Source organism: Takifugu flavidus, chromosome 22, assembly GCF_003711565.1.
Source record: "Takifugu flavidus isolate HTHZ2018 chromosome 22, ASM371156v2, whole genome shotgun sequence".
Lineage (NCBI taxonomy): Eukaryota > Metazoa > Chordata > Actinopteri > Tetraodontiformes > Tetraodontidae > Takifugu > Takifugu flavidus.
Window position 1 is genome coordinate 9,869,890 of NC_079541.1, and position 26,452 is coordinate 9,896,341.

At 45.8% G+C, this 26,452-nt stretch overlaps 3 protein-coding genes across 4 annotated transcripts; 2 read left to right on the forward strand and 1 right to left on the reverse strand.

The window, feature by feature from the left end:
* Nucleotides 1–1,935: 1,935 nt before the first annotated feature.
* Nucleotides 1,936–6,278, reverse strand: b2m (beta-2-microglobulin). 2 transcript variants are annotated; one of them, XM_057021833.1, is made up of 4 exons: nt 6,192–6,278; nt 3,357–3,483; nt 2,478–2,750; nt 1,936–2,388 (listed from the first exon to the last, which is right to left on the reverse strand). In XM_057021833.1, exons 1-4 carry the CDS (start codon nt 6,261–6,263, stop codon nt 2,375–2,377), a joined length of 486 nt encoding a protein of 161 aa, XP_056877813.1. In that variant the 5' UTR covers nt 6,264–6,278; the 3' UTR covers nt 1,936–2,374. The 2 variants fall into 2 exon arrangements, with proteins under 2 accessions (XP_056877813.1, XP_056877812.1); XM_057021832.1 differs by having other exon boundaries at nt 3,357–3,504.
* A 24-nt stretch (nt 6,279–6,302) lies between these two features.
* Nucleotides 6,303–17,025, forward strand: lemd3 (LEM domain containing 3). The gene is made up of 13 exons (XM_057021830.1): nt 6,303–7,614; nt 8,028–8,065; nt 9,378–9,447; nt 9,616–9,689; nt 11,575–11,654; nt 11,733–11,878; nt 12,702–12,803; nt 13,633–13,735; nt 14,576–14,754; nt 14,844–14,925; nt 14,998–15,103; nt 15,213–15,291; nt 15,504–17,025. Exons 1-13 carry the CDS (start codon nt 6,303–6,305, stop codon nt 15,638–15,640), a joined length of 2,508 nt encoding a protein of 835 aa, XP_056877810.1. The 3' UTR covers nt 15,641–17,025.
* A 497-nt stretch (nt 17,026–17,522) lies between these two features.
* Nucleotides 17,523–25,608, forward strand: msrb3 (methionine sulfoxide reductase B3). Its single transcript, XM_057021831.1, has 7 exons — nt 17,523–17,684; nt 18,783–18,908; nt 21,342–21,450; nt 21,930–22,007; nt 22,421–22,449; nt 24,805–24,902; nt 25,213–25,608. Exons 2-7 carry the CDS (start codon nt 18,833–18,835, stop codon nt 25,384–25,386), a joined length of 564 nt encoding a protein of 187 aa, XP_056877811.1. The 5' UTR covers nt 17,523–17,684; nt 18,783–18,832; the 3' UTR covers nt 25,387–25,608.
* Nucleotides 25,609–26,452: the final 844 nt, after the last annotated feature.

Here is a 26,452-nt window from a genome sequence, read left to right on the forward strand (position 1 = left end):
GATTTATTTATCTATCACTACTATTTATCGGATGAGTTATAGGCGTTCTTTTCACATGACGACCTATCGAAAAAACGTTTTGGGCCCAACGGAACGCGTGATTGACGCCATTTTTGCAGTACCGCGGTTTGACCAACAGGCTCTATTTTGCCTTATACCAGAGCGCTTCCTGAATCCAGCTTTCTTAAAAGAGCCATGTCGAGACCTGATTTTCAGGACTCAACATGCTTTAAAGCAGAGGTGTCAAACTCAAATACCCAGTGGGCCAAAATTCAAAACTGGGACAAAGTCACGGGCCAACATTGATATTTATTGAAAAAATCTTCCTCCAGCTACAACGTGGAACCTTTTGATATGGACCCATACTAGTTTTACTCAACAACTAAACATGGAACAAGCAAAGCTTAACACAATACAATATATAATTTATTATTGCAGACATGCAAAATCAAAATTCAAATTAAAAAAACCCCACATCACTGGTATTAATTTATTCTATTTTTATTTGCAGGCTTCTGAATTAAATTTCAACAGTAATCTTTTGCCATTGTAAGTTAATGTAATGTAAATGTAATGCCTTTTCATTTCCTCTACTTTCTGGCGCCTTTGAGTCATTTCCAGGTGTGTGTGCTTGTCTTGGTGTTGCATTTGCGTTTTGCATCAGTTTTATTCGCTACTTAAGCACTTCTGGTTAGATGCTAACTGCATTTCATTGCCTTGTACTTGTGACATGTGTATATGACATGACAATAAAGTTGAATCTAATCTAATCTAATCTAATTTTATAGTGTCATCTGCTGTTGTCCTCCTTGTAATGAACATTGACTCTACATACCAGACAGACAGGTCCGTCTTTTATATATCTAAACAGATATTCTACCTCCTACCTCTTCAGAAAGGTCCTATTTTCTGCCTTTCCTTTAATCATTTTTCAGAGGGGTACTGCCAGAATTAGCATTAGCAGATAAGGTCGCTACAACTACTTCCTTTCTCTTGGTGGTTGGCAAGCCACAAATTGGTGCATTACCACCACCAACTGATGTGGAGTGTGAATTTTCACACCAAAACACAAGCAGAGCATTCTGGTTTTTGTAGTATTAGCACATGCACTTTAAGCAATAATACCGGCGGGCCAGCTCTGTCAATTGGTATGGCTTCGCGGGCCAAATATAATTACATTGCGGGCAGGTTTGACAGAGTTTGACACCTGTGCTTTAAAGAATGTAGTTTGTCTACGTGGAATTTCCGTAGGAAGTTCTCCAAGATGGCGGCTCGCTCGCGCATGCTCAGTGCAAATTGGGTGGCGACAGCACTTAGAATATCACGTGGTTAAAGACAAACAAGACCGTTGACCTAATCACCTGATGGCAGTGTGGCGCATGTCCTGGTTGTGTCTAAAGTTGGATCTTCAAAGGATATTGGATATGCATTCAAGAGATTTATGACATAAATTAAAATAACATGTATTCAAGTCAAGTGGTTAAAACCACCGTTGGATTTCATTATAAAGGGATATGTAGCAGTTAGCAATGATAGGGACTCCAGCACTGAATTTAACATGTATAGCTACTGCATGTGCATGCTGAGTGAGTTACACCATTACACCTTCCACATTTTGTCCGCACTGGGGCTCAAACCAAGAAACCTCCGCCTGGCTCAGTCTGATTAGGCTGAGAAGCGGAGGTTTCTTGGTTTGAGCCCCAGTGCGGACAAAATGTGGAAGGTGTAATGGTTTAACTCACTCAGCATGCACATGCAGTAGCTATACATGTTGTCATCGAGGCCCTATATACAGAGTACTATTTAAGCTCTTTATTAATTAGAATCAAGAATCAACTACATGCACGTTTAACTCCAAGACACGTGGTCCACATGGTCGTTTACCTTTACAAATGTCCAGAGTATTGAGTGGTATTCCAAAAAGGCAGACACATATAGGACACACAAGTTTTTATTTAATAAGGAGATTAGCCTTAATTCAAATAAAACTGGCCAATATTCCAGTAGACTTGGAAAAAGTGAAAGTGAGTGTAACCACTATATTTAGATTATCCTTCAAGATGTTATTACTACAGAAATAGGCACATTTGTCTGCCAAAGAAGAGATGTAGATGAATCAATGTTTGCAGTGAGTTCAAATGATTCAGAAGCCTTATGTAAAACAGAATATAATAATGGCTCTGTTGATTTCAAAAGCTAAAAGAACCCCAAACTATTTGAAGCCATTGTGATACAGGGTGAATAACTGCTACATCTTTAGAAACAGGAATGCAATCACTAGGATCACCGGCTACCCGTCCAAGGAATCATTCAAATTTAAAGACAAATTTTAGCGAAACGGTGATCCAGTTGGTTGGAGAAATGAAGTTGTGATTTACATGTTTGTTTCTGTAAAAGAGACAAGAAGAATTGTTAGATAAACCCTAAATAAAACAACAGTTTATTACAAATGTACATATGCCCTTTGCGTAACTCACCCCAGGTGTATTTGCTGACTTTGTTTCCATGTGTGACCTTGCAGATGTAGGCTTCCTCATGCTGGGGTGTGAAGAACACACTCTTGGTCAGATGGAAGTGCCAATCCTCTTTGAAAGCCAGATCTGTCTGGTTGGCATCCTTCAGCTCCTCTTCGCCCTTCATCAGCTGGATGGTGATGTCAGGGGGGTGGAAGCCACTCACATGACAAATCAGGACATTTTTTTGACCAAATTCTCCTGGATTACGGCTGTACACCTGAACCTTGGGCGGTGCTAGAATCAAATGAAGACGTGACGAGTCAGTGAGGCATTTTAGTGCAGTACTCAGCTTTAACAAGAGGCAGATATCACTCGGGCCGCAACAGCAAAATCTAGCACATTCACTAGTTCTGATCTTGCAAACGGCTCAATTTATCACATAATTTCTGTTACAGTCAAATACTTTGAACGATTTGTCTTGCCCTCACAAATCATTACAAAGGTAAGGACTACAGGTGAGTCTGTTTTCATCTATATTTTGAACAAAGAATGCAAATTGTGTCATTCCTTTTCCCTCATCGTTCATGTATTTGTAAATTTTGTGAAAGAAAACGTTTGCGGAGGAAGGCAGCGCTACTCTAGTGCGCCATCTAGTGGCGGATGCTGTCGCGGGACAAGAAATCGAAAGTAAAACGCAGTTTTATTATGACGACATATTCCTTTAGAAAATATCTCGGCTTTACTAGTAAGATTTCCTTTTTATTTTCTCAGATGTGGTAGTAGCCTGAATACTAAGGTTAGAAAAGATTGAAGACAATATTACAATAACGCCCTCCAGTTGATTTAGTACGACTCGCAGCCTTTTCCTCCCAAATAATTGAGATTAAGTATATTACTTACTGTGTTTGGTGTTCTCGGCGTAACACACCAGCGCCAGGCAGGACAAGAGAAAAAGCTTCATTTTCATTTGCATCAAAGTTCGGCGATCACAAGCCACAGAACCAAGTCGAGAGCCGACTTCAGCTTCCTGAAAAATAAAGCGAAAGCTTTGTAGGCAGAGAATAAATAGTGCTGTGCCGCCCTCAACAGTAAAGCCAGCCAATCAGCTATTTTAACACTCTGCTGCTAGGTAAATTAGCACAGAAACAGTTCTTACAGCTCACACGGAAGCACCGTGGAAATTCCCCCTCTCCCTCACACACACACACACACACACACACACACACACACACACACACACCACACACACACACACACACACACACACACACAAACAATTGCCATCAGACATTTGGACTGTTTGATTTCTCCTAAATGGCCCCAGTCATTCGAATGCTTTTTTTTGTTTTAGTATTTTGATTGTTTGATTTTAGACAAAAAGGAATAATTCCACTCCAATTTCTCTTGCTCAAGTTTCACTGCTTGGGAACACTTTACCATTGTCATCCACAAATGTTTTTTTAAATATGTTTCCTGCACCATTAAAGGGTTAAGTGATGACAGAAAACTAATTATGATGGGATATAAGATGGTTAAAATGCTAATTTCTGGAAATGTGGCCTTTTATAATAATAAACCTTAAGACTGCAGCCTGAAACAGCACATATGACACCATCTTTTTTATTATTTTAAGAGGATTGCAGCAACTCTGAGGCCGAGCAACATCTGGCTGAGGTCTTGCCAAATTGTATTATCATGGAAGCACTGCGGTCTAGCTGCGGTTCCTGGATCCCACATATACATCGCACAAGCACAGTCCTTTTATTTTTATTATTTGTTATTTTCAAAAAATGGCACAAAAGGTTCTTCAGAAGTCCACAAGTGTTGGATCTGAATCGTTTGTTATGACAGGTTATTACAGTAACGACACAACTGCTTTTCTGAGGAAAATGAAAGTAACAATCTACAGTAACTGCTAGAGTGGCAGTTGACCACTAGGGGCAGTGTGTGGCCCGCCAAAAAGTGTGAACAACTACCAGGGCAGTTTCTTTTTCCCTTCCATTTTAAATTTTTTAGTTCAGTTCAACTTTTTAAAGGCTTCATATAGCCTTTGCTACTTTTAATGGTTTAATACAGTTGAAATCAACTCAGAAAAGTATAAGGGGTGGCTTAAAACTGACCTAATAACAGACACGATGACAATATATGAAGAAGTATGGAATGTCAGGCATGAATGGATGTACTAGAAGTCTTATCTGTGTGTGTGCGAGAGAGAGAGAGAGAGAGAGACTTTTAAAAACCCCACACTCCACATGCGTATTCAACATGGCCCTGAAACAAATAGGCGCAGCACTGACCTGCTGAACCTACAGCGACATCTGCTGGAAAAATGGGTTTCATAAAAGTAAAGAGTTTGCGACTTAACTTCAAATTATGACTAGTGCAAAGAGAAAATTCCTCATTTTGCCTTCACATTACACCAAAGATATTTCCCTCTCTGGAGAGCAGAGCTGGCTACGGCGTGATCTTTGGTTAACTCTATCTTGGCTGTCTGCCCTTGTTGCCTGAAGTGCATAAGAAGAAAACTTGTTCTGTCATTTTCATTCAACAATTAACATTAAACCTATTTTGAACATAAAAACTTTAAAGATAAAAAAAATCCTTTTAAATTGCAGTCTTTCCTTTTGTATGATATAGGTAAATATGGCACATGGTATTTGTAGTTAGTTTTAACAAACTTTTTTGGGTTATCATTTAATTCTGTTCCAGGAAATTTCTTATAAAAACACTTATATTTTGATCGATACTGGGGGTCATATACGGTGTTTTTTAACCTCCACCAAGGGAGGGGGTTATGTGACGACTATTAGCAAAATAACTCCAAAATGTAAGCAAAAACGACATTTTGATAATGAGCGAAGGAACACATGATTGCATTTTAGCGATGTTTTGGATTCAGGAGGAACTTTGGCCTTTCATAATCCAAAAATCAAAGTGAAGATCAAAGCTAATGAAGCAGCCTACTTAGAAACCTTGTCTTACTACTGCCTACATAATATGTATATATTTTATACTATACTACAGATGCAATTTATATTATGCTACCGTCTGCTGTGGGAGGTCAAATCAGCCTTTTCCATTTTGAGTGCCCAAGCTATGGTGAGGCTGATGCAACACATTCTTTAAACCAAACTCTTGAAAAAGTTTTTATAGAAACCCAAGAAAAAGGTTTGTTGTGAGATTGTCTAATAATTTAAAGATTAAACTCAAACATCAGTCTCAAACATTTAAGGTAATCATCTAGTAGTTCTTTATCTGCGGTGATCTGAAGAAGACTTATTTAAATAGCAGACATAGCGATGGAATTTGTTATAACCAAATTTAAAACGAACAGTACTTGTGTATAAGGTAGTTTTCTATGTCAACTGGACTAGGTTTCTTCTCTTGAAGACGTTTCGCCTTCTATCCAGAAGGCTTCTTCAGTTCTGGATAGAAGGCGAAAACTTCTTCAAGAGAAGAAACCCAGTCCAGTTGACATAGAAAACTACCTTGGATACAATGACCTGGATGGTTGAGAATCTACACAGACAACAGTACTTGTGCTTAAACTAAAACTGTAACAAAACGGTAACATGTTTAGAACTGTTTAAAAAGAACGCAAAACGTTTTCTTTAAAATGTATTCCATCTGTTCCTGTCCGATTTTTAATACAATCAATGAATGCATCAGCGTATATCTGAAAGACAAACGTCTCTTCTAATGTAATGTAAACTAATGTAATGTAATCGAACATACCGTAATCGTTTCTTTAGCGGAACTACAGAATAGGTTGCACTCTTCTTCCTGGTTCCTCCGTCCTTGCGTCATTTCCGCTGAACAACCTTCCCAAAGAGTTTTCATCCCAAGATGGCGTCAGCGCAGTTTACGGATGAGGAGCTTTTCTCCGAATTAAAGCGTTTTGGCTTCACCCCAGGACCGGTAACAGAAAACACCCGTCCAGTTTATCTTAAGAAATTGAAGAAACTTCGAGAGGAGCAAGAGCAGCACGGCTCCAGGTCTGGTAAAAGGCGCAGTAGCGGGGCGAAAAATTGCTATATTGGCGGCAGCAACTATATGGGTTCTAGGCCAGACTGTTATGACGTCACGCACCCAGGCTCCAGCAGCAGACCGGGCCGGAAGTCATCGGTTCTCAGCTTTAGTTCGGATGAATCTGACGCAGAAAATACGTTGAAAACAAAGGCTCACGGTCACAACAACAGGGTGGATCGGAGCCCTAAATTTCAAATCCAGTCAAAAAGTAGGTCCGTTTCAAAAGCGGCTAACACGGCTAACAGGAGTCAGTATAGCGTTAGCCTAGCTTGTGCGGTAAACAGCGACAATTCCCCGGATGGCGACGGACAGAAAAGTGTCTCGTCCCGAATTCATGCCAGATCCAGTCAGGAGCCTAAAACCGATGATTGGGACGCACCTGAGAACGACTGTCGGCTGAAAGGAAAACCGGTGAAGAAACCGCGCTCTTTCAACGGTTGTGGTTCGTCACAGTTAAACGCTACCAGGGTTCCAGGCGACTATTCAGATTCGGACGAAGAGGGGTATGAGGGGCTCGGTGCCGGAGCCCCACAGCGAGGTACTTCGCACACCAGACCCGGTGACCTCCAGGTTCCCTTCCTGTCGCCCGCAGTCGTGCCTGGGTACCGGTCCGCAGCGGCAGACAGAGGCGTTAACGCTAATCAGAAGGTGGTGGGGGGCGAGAGGCAGGGGGGAGACGGTGACCTAAAGAAGATGAACCTGGGTCACAGGTTGTCCAGGAAGTCCATCAACGTATCCTCCGCTGAAATGTGTGACGACGCAGACCAAAATAACCACATTGAAGGGAATCACGGGGCACTCAGAAGCAGCAACAGCAGTCGGGTTAGCATTGGCTTGAGACCCCGCTTCTCCACCTACAGCAGTCCTTCCCACACCTGCAGAGGAAACCACTCCAACCACAGCGTCCCAAACCACTCCTACAGCCAAGCACTGCCCGGGCAGACAGCAGCTGTCCCAGAGGACGCCTTACTCCAGCAGTTCAAAAGGGAAGAGGTGGCCTCGTCTGCTCGCTTCAGCGCCCACTACCTGTCCATGTCTCTGCTGACCGCCGCCTGCCTCTTCTTTCTGCTGCTGGGCCTCATGTACCTGCGAATGAGAGGTTCCGGCTCTGCAGACACGGACGCAGCGGGTACGTATGCGATGGGAGCTGCGATCGGCCTCAGGAAACCATCAGAGACTTTTTCATTGCAGCTACGGCCAAATAGTTGCCGTGTACTGTTAAAAATGGGCTAATAAATAAGCACTCATCACGTTCTTATTCCAAACAAGGCTAAATGCTGCTTTATTTAAGGCCTTTTAACAGTTTTAACCCTTCATTATCCTCCCAATAGTCAAACCTTTGGACTAAAATAACTAAAATAATTTAGCTAGGCCTTTTTATGAGGGCCATGATAACGTGATAATGTAATGTGCAGAAACTCCAATAGTTTTACAGTTCTGATGTTTTGTGACGCACAGATTGTTTGCTAATTGAGGGCTGAAATCATCCCACTGTGTGTGTCCTCTGACCAGTTGAATGTCTTCTTTTCAACTTTCTTGCAGTCAAAAGCCACCCATTTGGCACAGAGTTTGACTCTTACGTAAGTACCTTATCCAAGTTTATTTTCAATTTATTGTGTACTAAATAGTTTTGTAACATTGCTAAGTTTGGCAATATTGGGATACAAAATGAGGGTGTGTGTGAAAGATGGAGTGCACACTTATCGGACATTTAAGCGGTAAAAGAAGGCATAAATCACCATATAAATCTAATTTATTTAAATATGGTTAAGATTAGAGTCTTGTCTGTGATGGATACTGAACAATAATTATTTTCCATGTAAGCAGGGCTACAGTCATTCAGCGTAATCATAATTAGAGCTTCTAATTAGTCACTTAGCGAAGCTGGGAAGTGCTCCGAGTGCTCAACACAACATCAGTCCAGTCCCTCGACCATGTTTCTCTCTGATCGAGTTATTGTGGACATCAATAATTCATCGAGGTTCAGATGTATGTTAGCTTTCTTTGAACTGTTCATGACTTGACGATCGCTGGGGGCCTTTTGTTCTCAGCTGGACATGATTTCTACAGGATGTCTCGGGATTACAGGTGGAAAAACAAGAGCGCTTTCTCAAATCAAACGATAGTTTGTCACTGCTCAGACCCACACCACTTGACAGTCATCAGGTCCTCCTTGTGAATGTCGCAGTGGTGCAAAAATGATATTTGTCTGTCTCTCCAAGCGGCAGCTGCTAAATGATGAACAGCAGAGTTATTCATTAACATAATCAGCAAGACAAAAAAGTCTTTTCTATTGTCACTGTTGGTTTTAATTCCACATCCTTAAAGGTTGTACCATGACTTTGATTGACAATTCCTTTAAAACATGTTCCAGATGAACTTGCATTCACCTGTATATCCACACATGTTTAAGTACAAGCTAAGCAGTTGTCTTTGTCGCACCAGGATAACTAGAATATATAAGGTAAATGAGACCTCTGTCTATTAGTAACTGGGGGAATTGTTTACAGGCCTAGTAGCCCCCATCCCGACCCCGTTGCTGCCTGATCGATAGTTAGCATGCTAACAGCCAGCTAGCCTAGCTTCACTGGTGTGTACCGGGACTAGATATATGCGGTAAATGTGTGGACTCACATCTTTAGCTGCTGAATTTACTTTCCAACACATGTCCACAGGCCTTAACCAAGGTTTGGAAAGCCGACTGATGTTGGCTGCGTACGATCAGATTTGAATTCGATTTATTCTTTTTAAGTGTTTGTTTGATGACGCGTTCCAGGAGTATCTATAATACTTTGAATTCTGTTCCCCCTTACAGATGCATTGTAATGGATATACAGCTCAAATGAAAATGTGCTATCAACAGAGACCTGTTGACCGAGTATTTGTTTTCAGGGCAAGATGGAGAAGGACTTGATTCTAAACCTGCTGCACAGTCTGCACAACCACCTGGCCCATATTGCTGGTAGCTATTAACACTGCACACTCCAAAAATATTTAAGTTCAGGGTCGCACAACTGAGGAGACAGACGGTGAGGCAACACTTGTCTTCATGGCTTGACCTTGAGAAATCGCTGATGAAAGGGCATCCATACATGACCACGGTCCTCTTCTTCTATTCTTGTAATTGTAGGCCAGTTTGACTGTGGAGACCCGCAGCATCCCAACAGGAGCCTGACCATACATGAGGCCTCAGCATATTTAAGGGTATGTCTACATAGTGTCCTTTTTAGGGGTTGTTGAAACAAGGGCAATAAGAAATCATTGAAAAGCGTTGCAAAAAATGCAGATTTGTTTCACTGTTTTGTTCTCCTCAAACACTTCAGGTCATTTTGTGGCAAAGTACGTCGATAAATGAGGAAGCCTCATAGACTTTAAAATGACATTACTCTGCAACAATTAACCAAGTGGATGAAATGATCTTCCAAAAGTCTGAGTTACACATGAAATGCTCTTTCAGCATTTTAAGCAACATCTTTGTATTAATGGTTTTAGTAGTTTTAGATTGGGAAAAAAGTAAATGAGAATCTGAGGAGATGTGGATCACATTGACCAACCGATGAGGCCATCATTAGCCTGTTAGCCTCATGGCTTGTGTACAGTCCTCATTAACAAAGTCCCGGTCTTTCTGATCAAAGCCTAACAAATATCCAGACTCCTCCAGTCTTGTCCCATCAATCCTCTAGGAAGTGGTCTGCAACTCTGAAAAGGATTTATGCCCGGTAAGCAGAAGACTAAGAAGATAGCAACTGTTTTCAGGTCCTCCATTCCTCAGTTCAGGGATCCAGGTGGACTCGAGATTACTGGGAGGGTTACTGGGGACTAAAGAAGGGTCACCAGTAGGGATGCACCAGAAATTCAGCGGCCAACGCACGGCGTGACGATGAGTGTAAACCCACTAGCGCCTTCACAACCGTTGTGGTTCCTGCTCATTGCCAGCCGGGTGTGTTCCTCTGCTCGCAGCACGTTTAGTAGCGTCACTTGGGTCCGCTGGCTTTATGTCATCAGGGAAACATGCTCGGGTCTCTCGTTCAGGCTGCTGCCGATGGGAGCCTCGGCAATAAAAACCTAGGTTGTTAGAACCTGTAATGGGTGGGACCAGACCCGCCAGTCTAGGCTATACCCAGAGTATATCATGGCCAAGGCCGGTTCATAGCCAGCCCCTGATATCAGCTCCACTCAGCGGCTTTCAGCTTTCACCGACTTAAATCTTCTCAGGAAACTCCACCTATGAAAACAGACTTTCAGTAATTGAAGATGAGGTGTGTAAGAATTCACTGTACAGACATTCCTAAAAGAAAAATCCCTCAACACAAACAAGGCCGGAATGGGGGGCAGTTACTAGAAAAAGTGTTGCGGTGTGATGCTGTAGGCGGATGAGAGCTAGGCACACAGGAAGGTGCCGTTGTACCGTTATTGCCGCTGGCTGGCATGACCCGGCCTTTCTGGTGGACAAGGCCAGCATTAAGTGCTGCATTCGATTCTACAGCTCTGGTTTCATGGCAAAATATTCCCATTTGCCCAGTCTAATCCATCGGCATGGGCTAAAAATAGAAAAGAAGTATGTGCCATAGGAAGGATCCTGCGTGGCTCCATGCAGCGGAGATGGAGACGGGGGACTTTCCTGTGGCCCAGTTAGTCATTGTAGCTATTAGTTCCTCCCAGAGCGTTTGGTTCAGGAACACAATACGTGCACACATTCAATCTTTCACCCGTGGAGACAAACCTTGTTGAGGAACCTGAAACAGCCCAGTTGCTCACTGAGATCGAGCTTTAGATAACCGGGAGATCTTAGCAATGGAGGTATTCTGTCATGCCTAGTGACGCAGGCAGCATGGAGACCTGCCATAACAAAACCACAGCGCAGGTGAAGCTAGCTCGGTCGTCATGTGAGAGCCATCCTGCAGGGGCATTCGTTCTCACCTGGCAGAGATAAAGCATGCGCCATCCATGCCAAACACACATTCTCTTGCATGTTGGTCCAAAATAAGGAATACTTGTGCCACCACATGTCCTGCCCCTGTGTAACTCATTTCAATGAGTTTCTTGACAGTTGAAATCACCCTCTCATCGGTGCCTTGTGTGCTCTTAGGCTCAGAATGAGAAGTTTGAAGACTTCATTTTGACCTCACTGGAGTGGATCATCAGAACCGGACAGGATGTTGGGATCAGGTAATATGCGTCAATTCTGACTACAGCCTTTCTGTAAAGGAATTGGTACCTCAGTGGTAATCCTCGCTGTGTGCTCAGACTGACCGGGCATGTTGCCGATGAACCAGTGACGGATGTTTCGGAGATCTTCCTTCTGGAATCCAGCCATCCCAGGATGTCCTTCACCTGCCGCTTTCAACGAGCCATTCTCACCGTTATGAGCAGAATGTTTCTCATCACAGTAGGTGAGATAAACAACCCAGACGTGCCCACGTATCAACAGACTGCTGTCTGATTGCTGTCTTAGGTGTCTGCATTAGGGAATGCATTGAGACAAAATTATTCTTTGTTTTGTTAACGAAGGCATTTTGGATAATTTCATGCTCCCAACTTTGTGGGAACAGTTTTGGGGGTGGCCCTCCCCCAAATGCTTACGTAACGTTCATGAACGTGGATCTGTGTTACGCTAACATCGCTAAGGTGGCTGTGCTAACTCCCACCGTTTGGTGAGCTCGTATATATCTGCACCTCACCGACCCCACCCCTTCCTCCAACCATCTTGTCCGATTGGCTGTGTGTTGGTGGACACCCTGTCACACTACTGTTTTTAGATGTTTCGGACCCCCTTGTTGTCTCCAGAGACTGGGCTTTTTCTCACTCTATTCAGGGTGCCGACAGCTAGCGGATGATAAGGAGATGCCACGAGTTGAGGCAAAAATGAAATGCCAGATGTCGCTCTGCTCAATACTGCTTTACCATCTCGAGCAGAGAGCAGCTCGTCAGCTGTGTTGTTATGGTTCTAGCATAATGGTGAGGTCTCATTGGGCTCTAACAGGAGCTTTTGGTAGCTTACTCCCTTTGGTTGTTCACACTCGTTCTCAAAACTCCAGTCAATCCTGAAAATGAAGGAACGCCTTCCATGGCGTTCTGAAGCCTCAGAGGTGACGGGCATCAAAAGGGATGCAACTCTACTAACAGTTATGCAGGGTACTCATGTGTCTGCTTAAACACACCAATTAGGAGCTCTTTCTAGTTTGCTTCTAAACTGTGAAGACCTTCTGTGTGCAGTTGTCTGCTCCGTATGGATCGGGGTCTACTACATGAAATATCGATGGAGAAAAGAGGAGGAGGAAACCAGGCAGATGTACGACATGGTGGAGAGCATTGTTGGTAAGATGCTGTTTTGTCTCTCTTCTACACCAGAATGGATTTGACCTTTAGCTCATTTGGTTTGTTTTCATGGGGTCAAAGTTGATAGATGAGTGCGATGCCTTTGCTCATTACCTCAAGACCAATGGAAAACTGGGGGGGGGGGGGGCAGTCCTGGGAGAGATCAGCATAAATCAAGAACCCTTTGGTTTGGTTGACAGCAGAAAATAGAGCACTCATGGATAATGATCCAACTGTTAACAAATGCATAGGATAGAAGGAGGGCAGAGGCCTTTCCCTAATGAAGGCTGAAGGAGGAGCAGCAGGAGGTGGAGGAGGAGTCCAGTAATGCTCTGAGATCAGGCTGTGATTGTCAGGACACCCCACACACAGGTGCATCTGCAGGGCCTGGAGCCAACCGCAGAAACAGAGGAAATAGTTTCTGCCCTGTACACAATGTGTTTATGATTACCGTAGGTTTCTGTAGTATAGAATAAAAAAATGGAACTCAAGCTAACACACCTGCATTGTTTTATTTTAAATCCGCTGTCTCGTTTATGGAGAAAAATGACCTGAAATATGGAGGTGTACCAAAACTGTTGTGACTTTAAAGCATTTACCCTCACCATAAAGTGACTAGGATATCACGCAGCAGTTTGTATTCATTCACTCTTTATTGGCATTCATTTTGAAGACAGCTGAATGTGAAAAGATGTATGGGGCATATGAAGAAATGTCATGAAAAGGGTCCACTAGATGGTAGCAGGAGCATCCAACGAGGAGTCCGTGACCTCAGTACGCACCAGCTGAAACAGTCCCTGAAAGTCCTGTATGTCCTCCCTTTGAGCAGACGTGTTGAAGAGCCACAGTGAGGCTTGTCAGGAGAACCAGGACCTGCAACCGTACCTGCCCATCCCCCACGTCAGAGACTCCCTGGTTCAGCCTCAGGACCGGTGAGTACTCACAAACCAAGCATGCCATTTCAGTCAGACGCCAGCGTTCTCTCACCTGTGCTACGAAAAAGACGGGAATGTCTACCACACGCTTCATTTCCACACCCAGAAAGTCCTCTGGTGGACAGGACAGTGTAAACGATATCTTCAGATCTCCGGTAGCATTAGGAGCCTCCGCACCGGCTCAGGCTGAGATGAGAGAGTTCAGGGGGGGGCGAGAGGTTCTGACTTTAACACTAGGTCTGGGCCATACAACTGTCTCCAGTTGGGATCCATTATGGGATCAACGGGCGTATCCAAACCCCAGATGTTGGACCTCCAGCCTTTATTGGTACATCAAATATTTTTGGAATTTATTCCCCAGGCCATTGTCTTGCATCACACCAGTGGAGTCCATACGGCTGCTCCCTGCGCCTTCAGGACAAACTGAGGGTTGATTGTGATGCCATAGAGGCTGCAAAGTGCGAGCAACCAGGATGCTTGCTTAGTTTACATATGTGTGCGTTAGCTCGTAAAGGGAGGCAAACTGTGTTTGCACGTACAAATGAGCTGTGCTACCGAGCAAACGGACCTTTTGGTTTGGCCTTTCTCGGCTCATCCAATTGGTCTTATGACCGTGTCAGAGGGTGCGACCTGCTGGTTTACTTCCTTTAGGTTGGTTCTGCCTCTACAGGTCTTTATGATGATTATTATGATTGATTATTTAGTGCCTACATCAGTAAAACCTGCCTATCCCAATAGACATGGAGCTAGATGATTATGGAACACCGAGTGTGTTTGTGGTGTTGGATGTAAGGTTGTTCCCTGAAGAATGTGCTGAGGAAAGTCCATCCCTTCTAGGAAGAAGATGAAGAAGATTTGGGATCACGCTGTCAGCTTCCTGTCGGCCAACGAGTCCAGGATTCAGACAGAGACTCAGAGGATAGGTGGAGCTGACTTCTTGGTGTGGAGGTGGATCCAGCCTACTCTCAGTTGTGAAAAGAGCTCCTCAGTTCCCTCAAAAGTGTGGCAGGGTAAAGGTGAGTTCAAGTTCTCAAGTTGTCAAGTTCTCACGGAAGACTCGCTTCGTTGTGTTGTGACCTTCAGTTGATGAGTTGTTTCTCCGCAGCGTTCCCTTTAGATCGCCGAAATTCACCTCCCAACAGTCTGACACCTTGTCTAAAGATCCGGAACATGTTTGATCCGGTCATGTGAGTAAATCTCTTTACTGTCCTTGATTGAATTGTGTTCCTGCTTTAACTGTCCTACCCTCAACTTCTTAGGGAGGTTGGGGAGAACTGGGATCTGGCTATCCATGAGGCCATTCTGGAAAAGTGCAGTGACAATGATGGCATCGTTCACATTGCCGTGGACAAGAACTCCCGAGAGGTAGCGTCTGTGGGAGGGGTGTTGGTGTGTCTGGGGGGGGGGGAGGTGCACAGACTGGGGCGAGCCGTCCACCACAGATGTGCTGGTTAACCCTTGGCTGTCTCTGCAGGGCTGTGTCTACGTGAAGTGTCTGTCTGCAGAGTCTTCAGGAAAAGCCTTCAAGGCCCTGCACGGATCCTGGTTTGATGGTAAAATATGCATTCACGCTCACGCAGCTCCTCTCCTCGCGTGGCTCTCTCTCACAGAGCAGAAAGTTTCCCCTAGTCCCCCACCCCCCTGCTTCAGCTGCTATAGCAACAGTGATTGAGCTCCATCAGTAATATTCAAGGGTAACTGCTTGTATTGCTCAGCCCTGTCCAGAGCCTTCCCAGGTGACCTGCTCCTCCTGTGTGTTTGACAGGTAAGCTGGTGACAGTGAAGTACCTGAGACTGGACCGGTACCACCAGCGCTTTCCACAAGCCCATGCTTGTAGTACACCCCTGAGGGCTTCACACCCCTGCCCCAACACCCCCCCCACCCTTCCATCCACAGTGTGACTAAGCAGCAGTTCAGGCTTCACATGACAATATTAACATGTCTGTGTACTCCTCCATCCTAATCCAGACCAGGCGACAAGTTTTGTCTTAAAACAAAATGTGTTGATTTTAATGTTTTGTTACATGTAGCACGACACCACGCGGCTACACGTATAATGTCTTTGGCACCGACCACCTGTGAGTGCTTAGGGCTGCCTTGCTCTGGGACACGTGCAGGTTTTTGGCCTCCTGGCTCCTCATCATTTCTTCAGTTGGACGACAGGAATCCACCACAGCACACTTCCTGCTCTAAAAAGGACAGGTCCCACTGTCCATCAGCCTGTCCCTGTTGCTTTTGCTGTAGACGGGTGTCCACACTCGTCTTTGTCGGTGAGCAGCGATCACCAGACGTGTCCAGGTCATGCTGTGTCCCCGCGCTCCACTGTCACTCCAGCCATGTTAGCGTTAACCATACGGGGCAGATGTGATCACAGGGCCCACCCAGGTTCCTGACGCCCTCTCCCAGTACCTGGACGGGACGTCATGCTGAGGAGAACTAAAGGAGTCCCATTCTTGAGCGGTCTGAACCCCCGAGGAGGGTCCTCAGCAGGCCAGCATCCGTCTAACGGCTCAGCCACCAGCCCTCAGAGGTGGTTATAATCATCCTTATTATTGTTGTTATTATTGTTCATAGCTCAAGTTATTGCCACAGCAGTTCAAGAGTGTTGGGACCAGTAGAAGCAGGCAGCCTTTCAGCATGAAACGGCTTTAACGAGGAGGTTAAAGTCTCCGCTGAGATCATGTCACTCATTGTCGTGTGTGGGGGGGTGTGTGTGTGTTGGGGGTCTGTTGGACAGTAAAGAGGTTGCATTTATTTGAATCGTTTCTTCCAGATGGAGAAACCCTTAAATGTTAACTTTGCACTCAGTATTTTCCCAGTTCAGACGTGTGGAGCCTGCTTTAACCGAGAGTTCAACTGTGCCTTATAGTCCTTTATTTATTATTTTCTGCCAGTGGAAACAGTGAGAGGGAGCAGAGATGTGGTTTTACAGCCAGTAATGTTAAAATTAGGTATTTTGTAATGCTTTTACTTTGTGATATACCAAATATTTGACTTTTTAACAATTGCTGACAGCTGTTACATGTCATCTGACTGTTGTGACATGATCAATGTTGGTGTTCCCCTCATGTATTTTCTGTAAACACTGTACACTGATGACACTCATGTAGAATTTTATGTAGCTTGACTTCCTCTGCCGTGTGCGTTTGGAGTGGTCGGTGTCCCTGACCTGCCAGCTGAAGGCAGGACTTGGACAATATCAGACTCTTCAAACAGTATGGATTGTAATGTAATTTGTCTATTGTACAAACGCTATAATTAAAGGTTTATAAGGGGTTTTCAAACAGACATGTCCTGTCCTTTGTCCTCTGGTGTGTGTGAGACGATGAGTGGGTGGAGTTGCTGCTCTGTCAGGTGCCCTCAATGGACCCTGCTCCAAACAAGGGCATTTCATGAAACCTCTCCACATCTGGATGGACTACATGGTCCGGGTGTGGGGTCCTTGGATCAGTAGGATCCAAGCAGCAGGTGGCATGGCTGTCTCACTGCTGGTAACAACTGGGTCCCTTCCTGGGAGCTTCCTCTCACACCTGGATCAGGGCAACAGTGAGGGTCCTGGCTTCAGTCCCAGTTCTGCCCTAGTCCTGCCCCAGTTGTGCATACCTCCCCAGACCACCACCTGTGGAAGTGGAACCGGAAGGACGGCTAACTGGACTTCTTCCTCCATGACAGGATGTGGTCAAAAGGAACCAGGTCTTAGAGAGAAATAACTGTGAAAACTAAAGAATGAGTTGGAGCTTTAAAGTGCGCGGACGCCGCCTCTGCTGTGCGCGCCCGTGCTGAGGATTAGACGGTGACGCGCAACGTCCGACACTCTTGTCCGTAATAGGAGATGTGGCTGTCGCTGCCCCCAACACACACGCACACAGGCACTCAGCCGGGGTTCTGGGCCGTGTTGCTCCTGTCCGGGACCAGTTTCAACTCAGAAAACGGTTCTGCTCTCAGGTATGGAAGCACTTTAATCCTTGATTCGGGGCAGTTTGCTGGTTTAAACTGGTTAAATGAGGCGCGTCTCACTGTTGGCGGTAACCAGGGACACCTGGCGTCGTTTTTGGTGCCCTGACTAGATGTTCTGGTGTAAGGCCTTTTTTAAGGACGTGTACCTGGGATATTCGGTCCATACTGGAACTGAGCTGCAGCGGTCCAGAGGCCCTGCATGGGAGGCATCTGTAGTCCTGCCTATGTCACGTTTCCTTTTACTCCGAAACCACGCGGGTTGATGGGTTCTGTGCTACGTCTGTGCTTCTGGAGGTTATTATTGATCACGAGCAGTCATGGGCTGGAAACTGGGAGGAGATCAGCAGGTAGACGAGCAGACGCGCATGTTCGTCGGAGGAAAATATCACGTATCTGTATTTAAGCCTTCTTCGGCTGGACTTATGAATGTATGAATGAACTGCTATTTAGTAGCTGTGTCAGACTTTCTACCATGGATTGGAGTTCAGCAAGATGTTGATGCTCCTGTGAGTTCATGTGTTCATGTTCTAGACTCCAGCAGCTGATGTGTCATTACCACAACAGCTGGGGTGGAGTTCATGTGTTCATACGTTCATGTGTTCATGTTCTAGACTCCAGCAGCAGATGTGTCATCATCACAACAGCTGGGACGGTATTCATGTGTTCATGCTTTCATGTGTCCATGTTCTAGACTCCAGCAGCAGATGTGTCATCACCACAACAGCCGGGACGGTATTCATATGTTCATGCATTCATGTTTTTTCTCTTACATTTACGTTCTAGGCTCCAACAGCATGCACTGTTGGATTCATGCATTCATGGATTCATGTGCTTATGTGTTCACGCGCTGATGTTGTAGGATCTGTAGCTCAGCCGCTCCAGGGCTAGGGCCCCTCTAGGGCCAGGGCGGCTCTAGGACGGCTCCAGGGCCCCTCTAGGACCATGGCGGCTCCATGGTGGAACCAGGTCCAGGATCACTCCAGGGCCAGGGCGGCCCTCGGCTGTGCTCCCCGTCAGCAGCAAGTCGTCCCAGGTCTTCTCATGCTGACTTTTCCTGTGCTTCTCTCCATCGTGCTGCTGCTCCAGCTGCTCTGCTGAGGACTGTTGATGTGGATGAAGAACGTCTCTCTGCAGTCATGTCGGGCTTCAGTCTGCTGCACCTTGTCTCCAGGAGCCAGCCTGGAGCTCTGAGGCCCTGCGGGCGTCCTTCAGGTCTCTGGCCCCGCCTGGAGTGTTGCTGCTGTGTCAGCATGACTTCTGCTGCTTTCTCCTTTAGATTCTTTGTGCGGTGACTGCAAAGAACACTTAACTCCAGTTTCTGTAAGCTGACAAGAAACTGACTCGGTTTGTTAAGAACACTTGGAGAAACTGTACAAGCCTCCTTGCTAACACTGCTCATTTTGAGTGAAACCAGTGTGACTGTGAACTTGTGAGTCTTTTGCACCCACATCTCTTCTTCCAGACACCACCAGTACTAGTACTACCAGTTTTATCTCAGTTAGATCAGCACTTGGAAACATGATGCCTTTGGGATAAATGGGTAATATAATAAGACCTCAGGTTTCATTTTGAAGTCAGACTTCAAAGATGTTATCCAAAATGGTTTCAGTGGTTCTGCTCCAGTGGAGAACTAGGTGTGTTTTACAGGAACAAATGGAAAACATGAATGGAAGATAATTAAACATTAAAATCCCAGTTTGTACAGCAGATTGAATGGGAATATCCAAAAAGAAGTGATTTATTCCACAACAGAAACGAGCAAGTGAAGCCTTACAGGTAGCAGTCATGACAGCAGTCAAACATCTTCTGGAGCCTCTCACCAGACCCACACCTCTCTTCATGGGCTTTTCTGCTCACTCCTCCCTGCACAGCTCTTGGAGGAACACTTGTACCAACTGGTTCAGGTCTCTGACTTGGGGTGTGGACTGACTGGACCACTTCGCAGTACCAGTCCCCTGGACCTATGCTGGAACACTTTGGCTCACGCCAGCTTCGACTCCCTGACTGATAGCAGGAGATTTTGCTCAAGAATGCGTTGATAGGCTTGCAGTTCCGGGTTCCCCTGATAATATGGAGTGGTCCAGGTCCAGGTCCAAAAGCTTCACTGTTGGGACCAGTTAATTCCATTTTGGACACATCTGTCCCAAGAGTGGACTTCCAGAAGTTCTCAGAAATGGGCAGCTTTGTTCTGCCAGAGGTTTCCCTCCAGCAACTCCCCCATGAACGTTATGGATCTTCAGTTCTCTCCTGACTGTAGACGTGTGCACATTTGTCCCAGACGCTTCAACGAGGGTGGTGTGTAGCTTGGCCTTCACCTGAGATCTTCTGGTGCCTCGGGGCTGATGGGTCTGATGACAGAGTCCCGTTGAAGATCATTCAAGAGATGATGAGTCTTACAGAGGGTGGACAGATGGAGCTGCAGTCTTGGGGGTTCCTTTGGACAGTCCTCCTCAGACTGATGGACTGTCACTACACTCTTCCTCATGTCCTCAAATCTCTCACTTGCTGTCATTGCTTGCTTGTTTGTTTTGAGGGCCATGCTGGTCCTGACTGGAGAAGGAGGAACTGGGCAAACACAATCAAATCCAATGACAAATATAAACTAACAACAAAAAAGTGCAAACATGAACAATAGTAGAATTATTATGTAGTAATAATAATAATGATGTTAATAGGGATAGAAGAGATGACTTGTAACAACAAACAACAAAATGGGTAGATTGATGTACAGAAGGGATGGATGGATGAGGGAGAGGTGGATGGATGAAGGATAGGTGGATGGATGAGGGAGATGTTGATGGATGAAGGAGGGATGAGCGGTGGATAGATGATGGATGGATGTGGGATGGATGAATGAGGGAGAGGTGGATGATAAAGGATTGGTGGATGAAGGATGGATGAGGGATGGATGGATCTACTGCAGCTGCCTCTCTTCCTTCTCTGTTTTCTAACCCTGAGGACCTCTGGCTTCATGGGTCATAGATGACTATTTCAGCATGGTTCACCTGTGTCTCTCACCTGTCACCTGTCTCACTCTACTACCAACTAATGCAGCCGAGGGTTCACTTCCTTTTGCACAGACACCAGTTCCAAGCCCCACTGAACAAGTTCCTTTATTCCTTTATCTATTATGTTTATAGATACGTGCTAGGTGGGGTGGGTGGGGGTTAGTAGACAGAATAGAAGACAGTGTCATGGTCCTGTGGGGACATTTGTTTTGGCCCACCAACAGTTGGACACTTTACAGCTGGAGTTCTACTGGCCAATCATCTCGGTCTGGGACAATCCCCAACCGTAGAATTGGAACTGATTTGAACAAAGGAGGACCAGGATGTTGACAGCCTTTCCACGTGCTGTGGACATCTTCACATAGGTTTCACATTTCTTCCCATAGTTTTACCAAAGAGGACGTCAGTCCTTCAAGTGGAAACACACTCACTTACACACACACACACAACTGTGTGTTGTGTCCAAACTAACTCTCTCTCCCTCTTATACAATTCAGTGTATTTTAGGACAGAAACCTTTTTAGGGTTTTCATGTCAGATGTTCTGATCGCCACTCTATATGGTGAGGTATGAGATATTGCATGTGTGTGTGTTTAATGTTTTTGACACATTTTGTCCTCCATGCTCTACTCTGTAGGAGGTAGTGGGACGAAGAAGACACAGGTGAAGAACTTCTCTCAGGAGGAATTGAAGAAGCGCCTCACACCACTGCAGTACCGAGTTACACAGGAGAAAGGAACCGAGAGGTCAGGCAACCGGATCACCACCTCATGTCTGTTAAGGTTCTCATACATCTCCTGGTTTGTGCCATGTGAAAAGCTTGTTTATGGAGCATAGTTGGACCCAGAAGATTCCATCTGTGTGACTCATGGCCCAGGCTAGAACTGATCAGCTCAGACCCAACCAGTGATATTCCTTATGAGGTGGTGTCAGGCAGTCACCTACAAGGTTCCCTGAAGAACACCTAAAGAAGCAAGCCCAGGAGAGGTTGCCCCTTTTTTCACAACAAAATATCTGAAACTTCTTCAAGTAAACGCTGCTTTCAAGTGTAGCTTTTAGAGAACTAGCTATCATCATCTCCTCAAATGAGCCTCTTGGGCTTGTGAGCCTTGAGTCAAGATAATCCAAATAATGTGCTTCCACAGGGGAAAAAGTTGCAATTATTTGGAATTTGTAAATGAATTGGTGACTCTAACTGCTTGATCATGAGAACTTCTCCACACAGTGCATTCTCCGGGGAATTCACTCATCACAGAGATGAAGGCACCTATACCTGCGTTGTCTGTGGGGATCCTTTGTTCAGGTCAGGACCAGCATCAGGCCAAATCACATGAATCACATGAATGTTCCTCCAGAACACTGCAGAACTGAAGCAGCATTAGACAGGTGGGAACACCTGGGATGGCAAGATTGTGCTTAAGTCTTCCACCAGCTGCTTCCTCACCAAGTATCTTCCTTGCCAAGTATCTTCATGGCCAAAGACCATGAAGATACTTTTTATATTTGAAGTAATTAAATTCAGTTTCAGCAGGGGTCATCCTTAGAAGAGTAATGGCTGAAGAACTGAGGCGGTTCTTTTGCACAAATGACCGCTTCCCTTTAGCCTCTCACGTCTGCTCACATCTTCATCGTGTTTTTTGCTTCAGAGATGAAAATGAGGCTCAACAAATATGAAGTAAACATAACATGTTGGTCTTTGTTTTCATTTCCTTTCAGCTCAAATGCTAAATTTGACTCTGGATCAGGTAAGATGTGCTGACTGTGTGCACTCCAGATGTGCTGTGTGTGTGTGTATCTGTCCAGATGTGCTGCCCGTGTGCAAAACGCCAACCCTAACCTTAACCAACCCTCACTCTAACCCTAAATCCTAACCCTGATATGATAGTGTCACACACAACCCTAATCCTAAACCTAACCCTGATCCTGACTCTAACCCTAAACCTGATACGACAGCTTCACACCCAACCCTAACCCCTAACCGTAAACGTAACCCTAACCTCAACCCATAACCCATAACCCCTAACCCTAACCCTGATACGACAGCATCACACGCAACCCTAACCAAAACCCAAACTCCAACCCCTAATCCAAACCTAACCCTAACCATCCATCCATCCTCTACCGCTTATCCGGGGTCGGGTCGCGGGGGCAGCAGCATAAGCAAAGAGGCCCAGACTTCCCTCTCCCCAGCTACTTCTTCCAGCTCGTTTGGGGGGATCCCCAGGTGTTCCCAGACCATTGGAGAGACATAGTCTCTCCAACGTGTCCTGGGTCTTCCCGGGGGCCTTCGAAGGAGGTCTTCGAAGTATTCCTTCCACCGATCCACAACATCCCGAGTTGAGGTCAGCAGCACACCATCGCCACTATACACAGTGTTGACAGTGCACTGCTTCCCCTTCCTCAGACGCCAGATGGTGGTCCAGAACCTTTTCGAAGCCATCCAGAAGTCGTTCTCCATGGCCTCACCGAACTCTTCCCAGGCCGGGTCTTTGCCTCGGCAACCGCCGTGGCTGAGCTCCGCTTGGCCTGCCGGTACCTATCTGCTGCCTCAGGAGTCCCACAGGCCAATAAGGCCCGATACGACTCCTTCTTCAGCCTGACGGCATCCCTCACTGCTGGTGTCCACCAGCGGGTTTGGGCATTGCCGCCACGACAGGCACCAACCACCTTGCGGCCACAGCACCAGTCAGCCGCCTCAACAATGGAGGCACAGAACATGGTCCACTCGGACTCAATGTCCCCCGCCTCCCCCGGGACATGGTCAAAGCTCTCCCGGAGGTGTGAGTTGAAGCTCCTTCTGACAGGAGACTCTGCCAGGCGTTCCCAGCTGACCCTCACAATATGTTTGGGTCTGCCGGGTCTGTCCGGCATCCTTCCCCACCATCGGAGCCAACTCACCACCAGGTGGTGATCAGTTGACAGCTCCGCCCCTCTCTTCACCCGAGTGTCCAGAACATGCGGCTGCAAATCCGATGACACAACCACAAAGTCGATCATCGATCTGTGGCCTAGGGTGTCCTGGTGCCAAGTGCACATGTGGACCCCTTTATGCCTGAACAAGGTGTTTGTTATTGACAATCTGAGACGAGCACAGAAGTCCAATAACAAAACACCACTCGGGTTCAGATCATGGGGGCCGTTCTTCCCAATCACACCTCTCCAGGTCACACTGTCGCTGCCAACGTGAGCATTGAAGTCACCCAGGAGGACGAGGGAGCCCCCAGAAGGAGCACTCTCCACGGGAAGGGGGTCCCATGTTGCCTCTTCGGGCTGTGCCTGGCCGGACTCCATGGACAGAGGTCCGGCCACCAGGTGCTCGCCAACGTGCCCTAACCCTAACCCCTAAACCTAACTGTAACCCTATCCCCTAACCCTGACCCTAAAACTAAACTAAACCTAACCCCTAACCCTTACCCTAACCTTAACCCAACCCTGATTCGACAGCGTCACACCCAACACTAACCCTAACCATAACCCTAATTGTAAACCTAACCCTAACCCCTACCCCAAACCCTGACCCCTTAGCCCTAACCCTAACCATACATCCATTGGAGCCTCACAACAGCAAAACTTACCTTTGACAACTGGTGTGCACAACTGAATCTATTACACCCCCCTAAAACAAAACCAGTCCCAAGTAAAGATCTGGACTGGGACTCGCCCTCAAACATCCTGAACCTCTTGACCCTCTTCACCCCAACCCCACAATCCGCAATCCAATCTTTATTCCTAACTCTAACCATAACTCCATTCCACTCCTAATCTTAACCCTAACCCAACCTCTTTCTCTAACCCTAAATCCACTCCTAACCCTTCTTCCAACCCTACTGCTTCTTCCAACCCTAACCCTAGCCCTTCTCTCACCCCTAACCCTAGCCCTAACCCTAAGTCCACTCCTAACCCTAACACTAATCCTCTTTCTCTAACCTCAACCCTAAATCTACTCCTAACCCTAACCCTTCTTCCAACCCTACTGCTTCTTCCAACACTAACCCTTCTCTTACCCCTTACCCTCATGTTATTGCACAGCAGTTGATGTTCCATCTTTTACAAGTAATCTCTGGAGTATGAAAGATAACACAATTCTGCCGTATGTTTAGGCTGGCCATCTTTCTTTGACCTAATGAAGGAGGACTCCATCACCGAATCTGACGATTTCTCCGCCGGGATGCACAGACTGGAGGTTGCATGTAGCCGGGTAAACTATAACATTAAGATGCTTTATTCCTTCCTATAGTTACATTCACTGTGAGATTTATTCTCTGCTCCTCCTCATTTATTGCACCTATAATTCGGCTGGGGAACCAAAACCAACACTCTCAATACATCTTTTTCTCCTTTTCAATGATTCCATTTCATCAAATAAGACCCTGTGTTTATTGGGAAGCATTTGTGTTTACATCTGCACTCTTGCCCCTATATGACTCCATGTACAGTCATATAGTGTAACTGTTGTGTAGTTGTGTCCACTGAGTTAAAAGATGCTCACATTTTCCACTGTGTTTCAGTGTGGAGCTCATCTGGGCCACCTGTTTGATGATGGACCCAAGCCCACAGGAAGTCGCTACTGCATTAACTCAGCCTCGTTGTCTTTCCAGCCCAAGCAGGAGGTCACTGTGACCTCCTGTTCTGAAGCAGACAACCCAGGGGCTTCACTGGCTGATGACAAATCAGACCTCTGAAAAAAGGTCCCAAAAATCATTTCATTATGGCTGTTCCACATGCTCGCACTTAATATTCATACAAAACTTAGTATGTTATGTTAAAGTTATGTCTGAGCACGAAGCACGCTTGACCACCCAGAAAACACCTTTCATGATCCATATCATTCAATGTACAATCATGCTACACAGTTTCTTCATGCTTTGTCAGAAAAAATAAAACAATGATGTCAAAAAAACTCATATACTAATATCTTTTTTCTTCTCATTGTCATTATTTCCTCAAGAGAGTCTGTCCCATTATCACAGCTGCAGGGGAAACTCTGACAACCATGAGGACATTTCTGTGAGGATCCGTCTGCTCTGTGCTTTGTCCTGCCCCCCCCACCGGTCATAACCCTCATGTGATTCACCTGTTCCAAAACAGTCCCTCCTCTCTGCGACCTGCATGCAGGACAGGGTCAACAGGACAACTGAAGCCATTGGAATGCAGAGCTGACACTGTGAGGGGCCTTCAATGATCCGCTGAGCTCATGTTTGTATCAGGTGTTCGCAGAGTGCTGTCAGAGGTCTGAGAGGCAGTGCTCAGCTGGTAGTTTCTGTTCTGGAGGGTAATTAAATGAAACCAGCAGGAGACACAGAAGGTGAGAATGCTTCAATAAAGGGGCAGTAGAATGTCCAAGCGACGGTCCCGTCTACTCCAAAGGAATTGAGTTTCCTTGGAAGCTTCTGGTTTCCTTGGAGGCTTTCTTCTCCGTGCTAGAGAACTTCAGCAAGCTGTCAAAGGTGGTTTGTTCTCAACAGGTTTGCTGTGGAAAGCACTTAAGGAAATAATGAAAAAGCTCAATCCTCTTCATCCTCTACATTGCCACACAGAAAATAGCAACAATGAATTTACACAATTGAATTATGTCTGCAAGTCTAAGTAAAGCATTCCTGTAGACCAGAAGGAGCTCCTTTTAGATTGGAGATAAGCCACATAAAGGTACCTCAGCGGGTTTAGAAAAAGGGAAAGATCAGGATAATACACAAGGTAGAGGGTGAAGCTTTAGACTGCCATCACCTCAATGAAAGCAGGTCATGATGG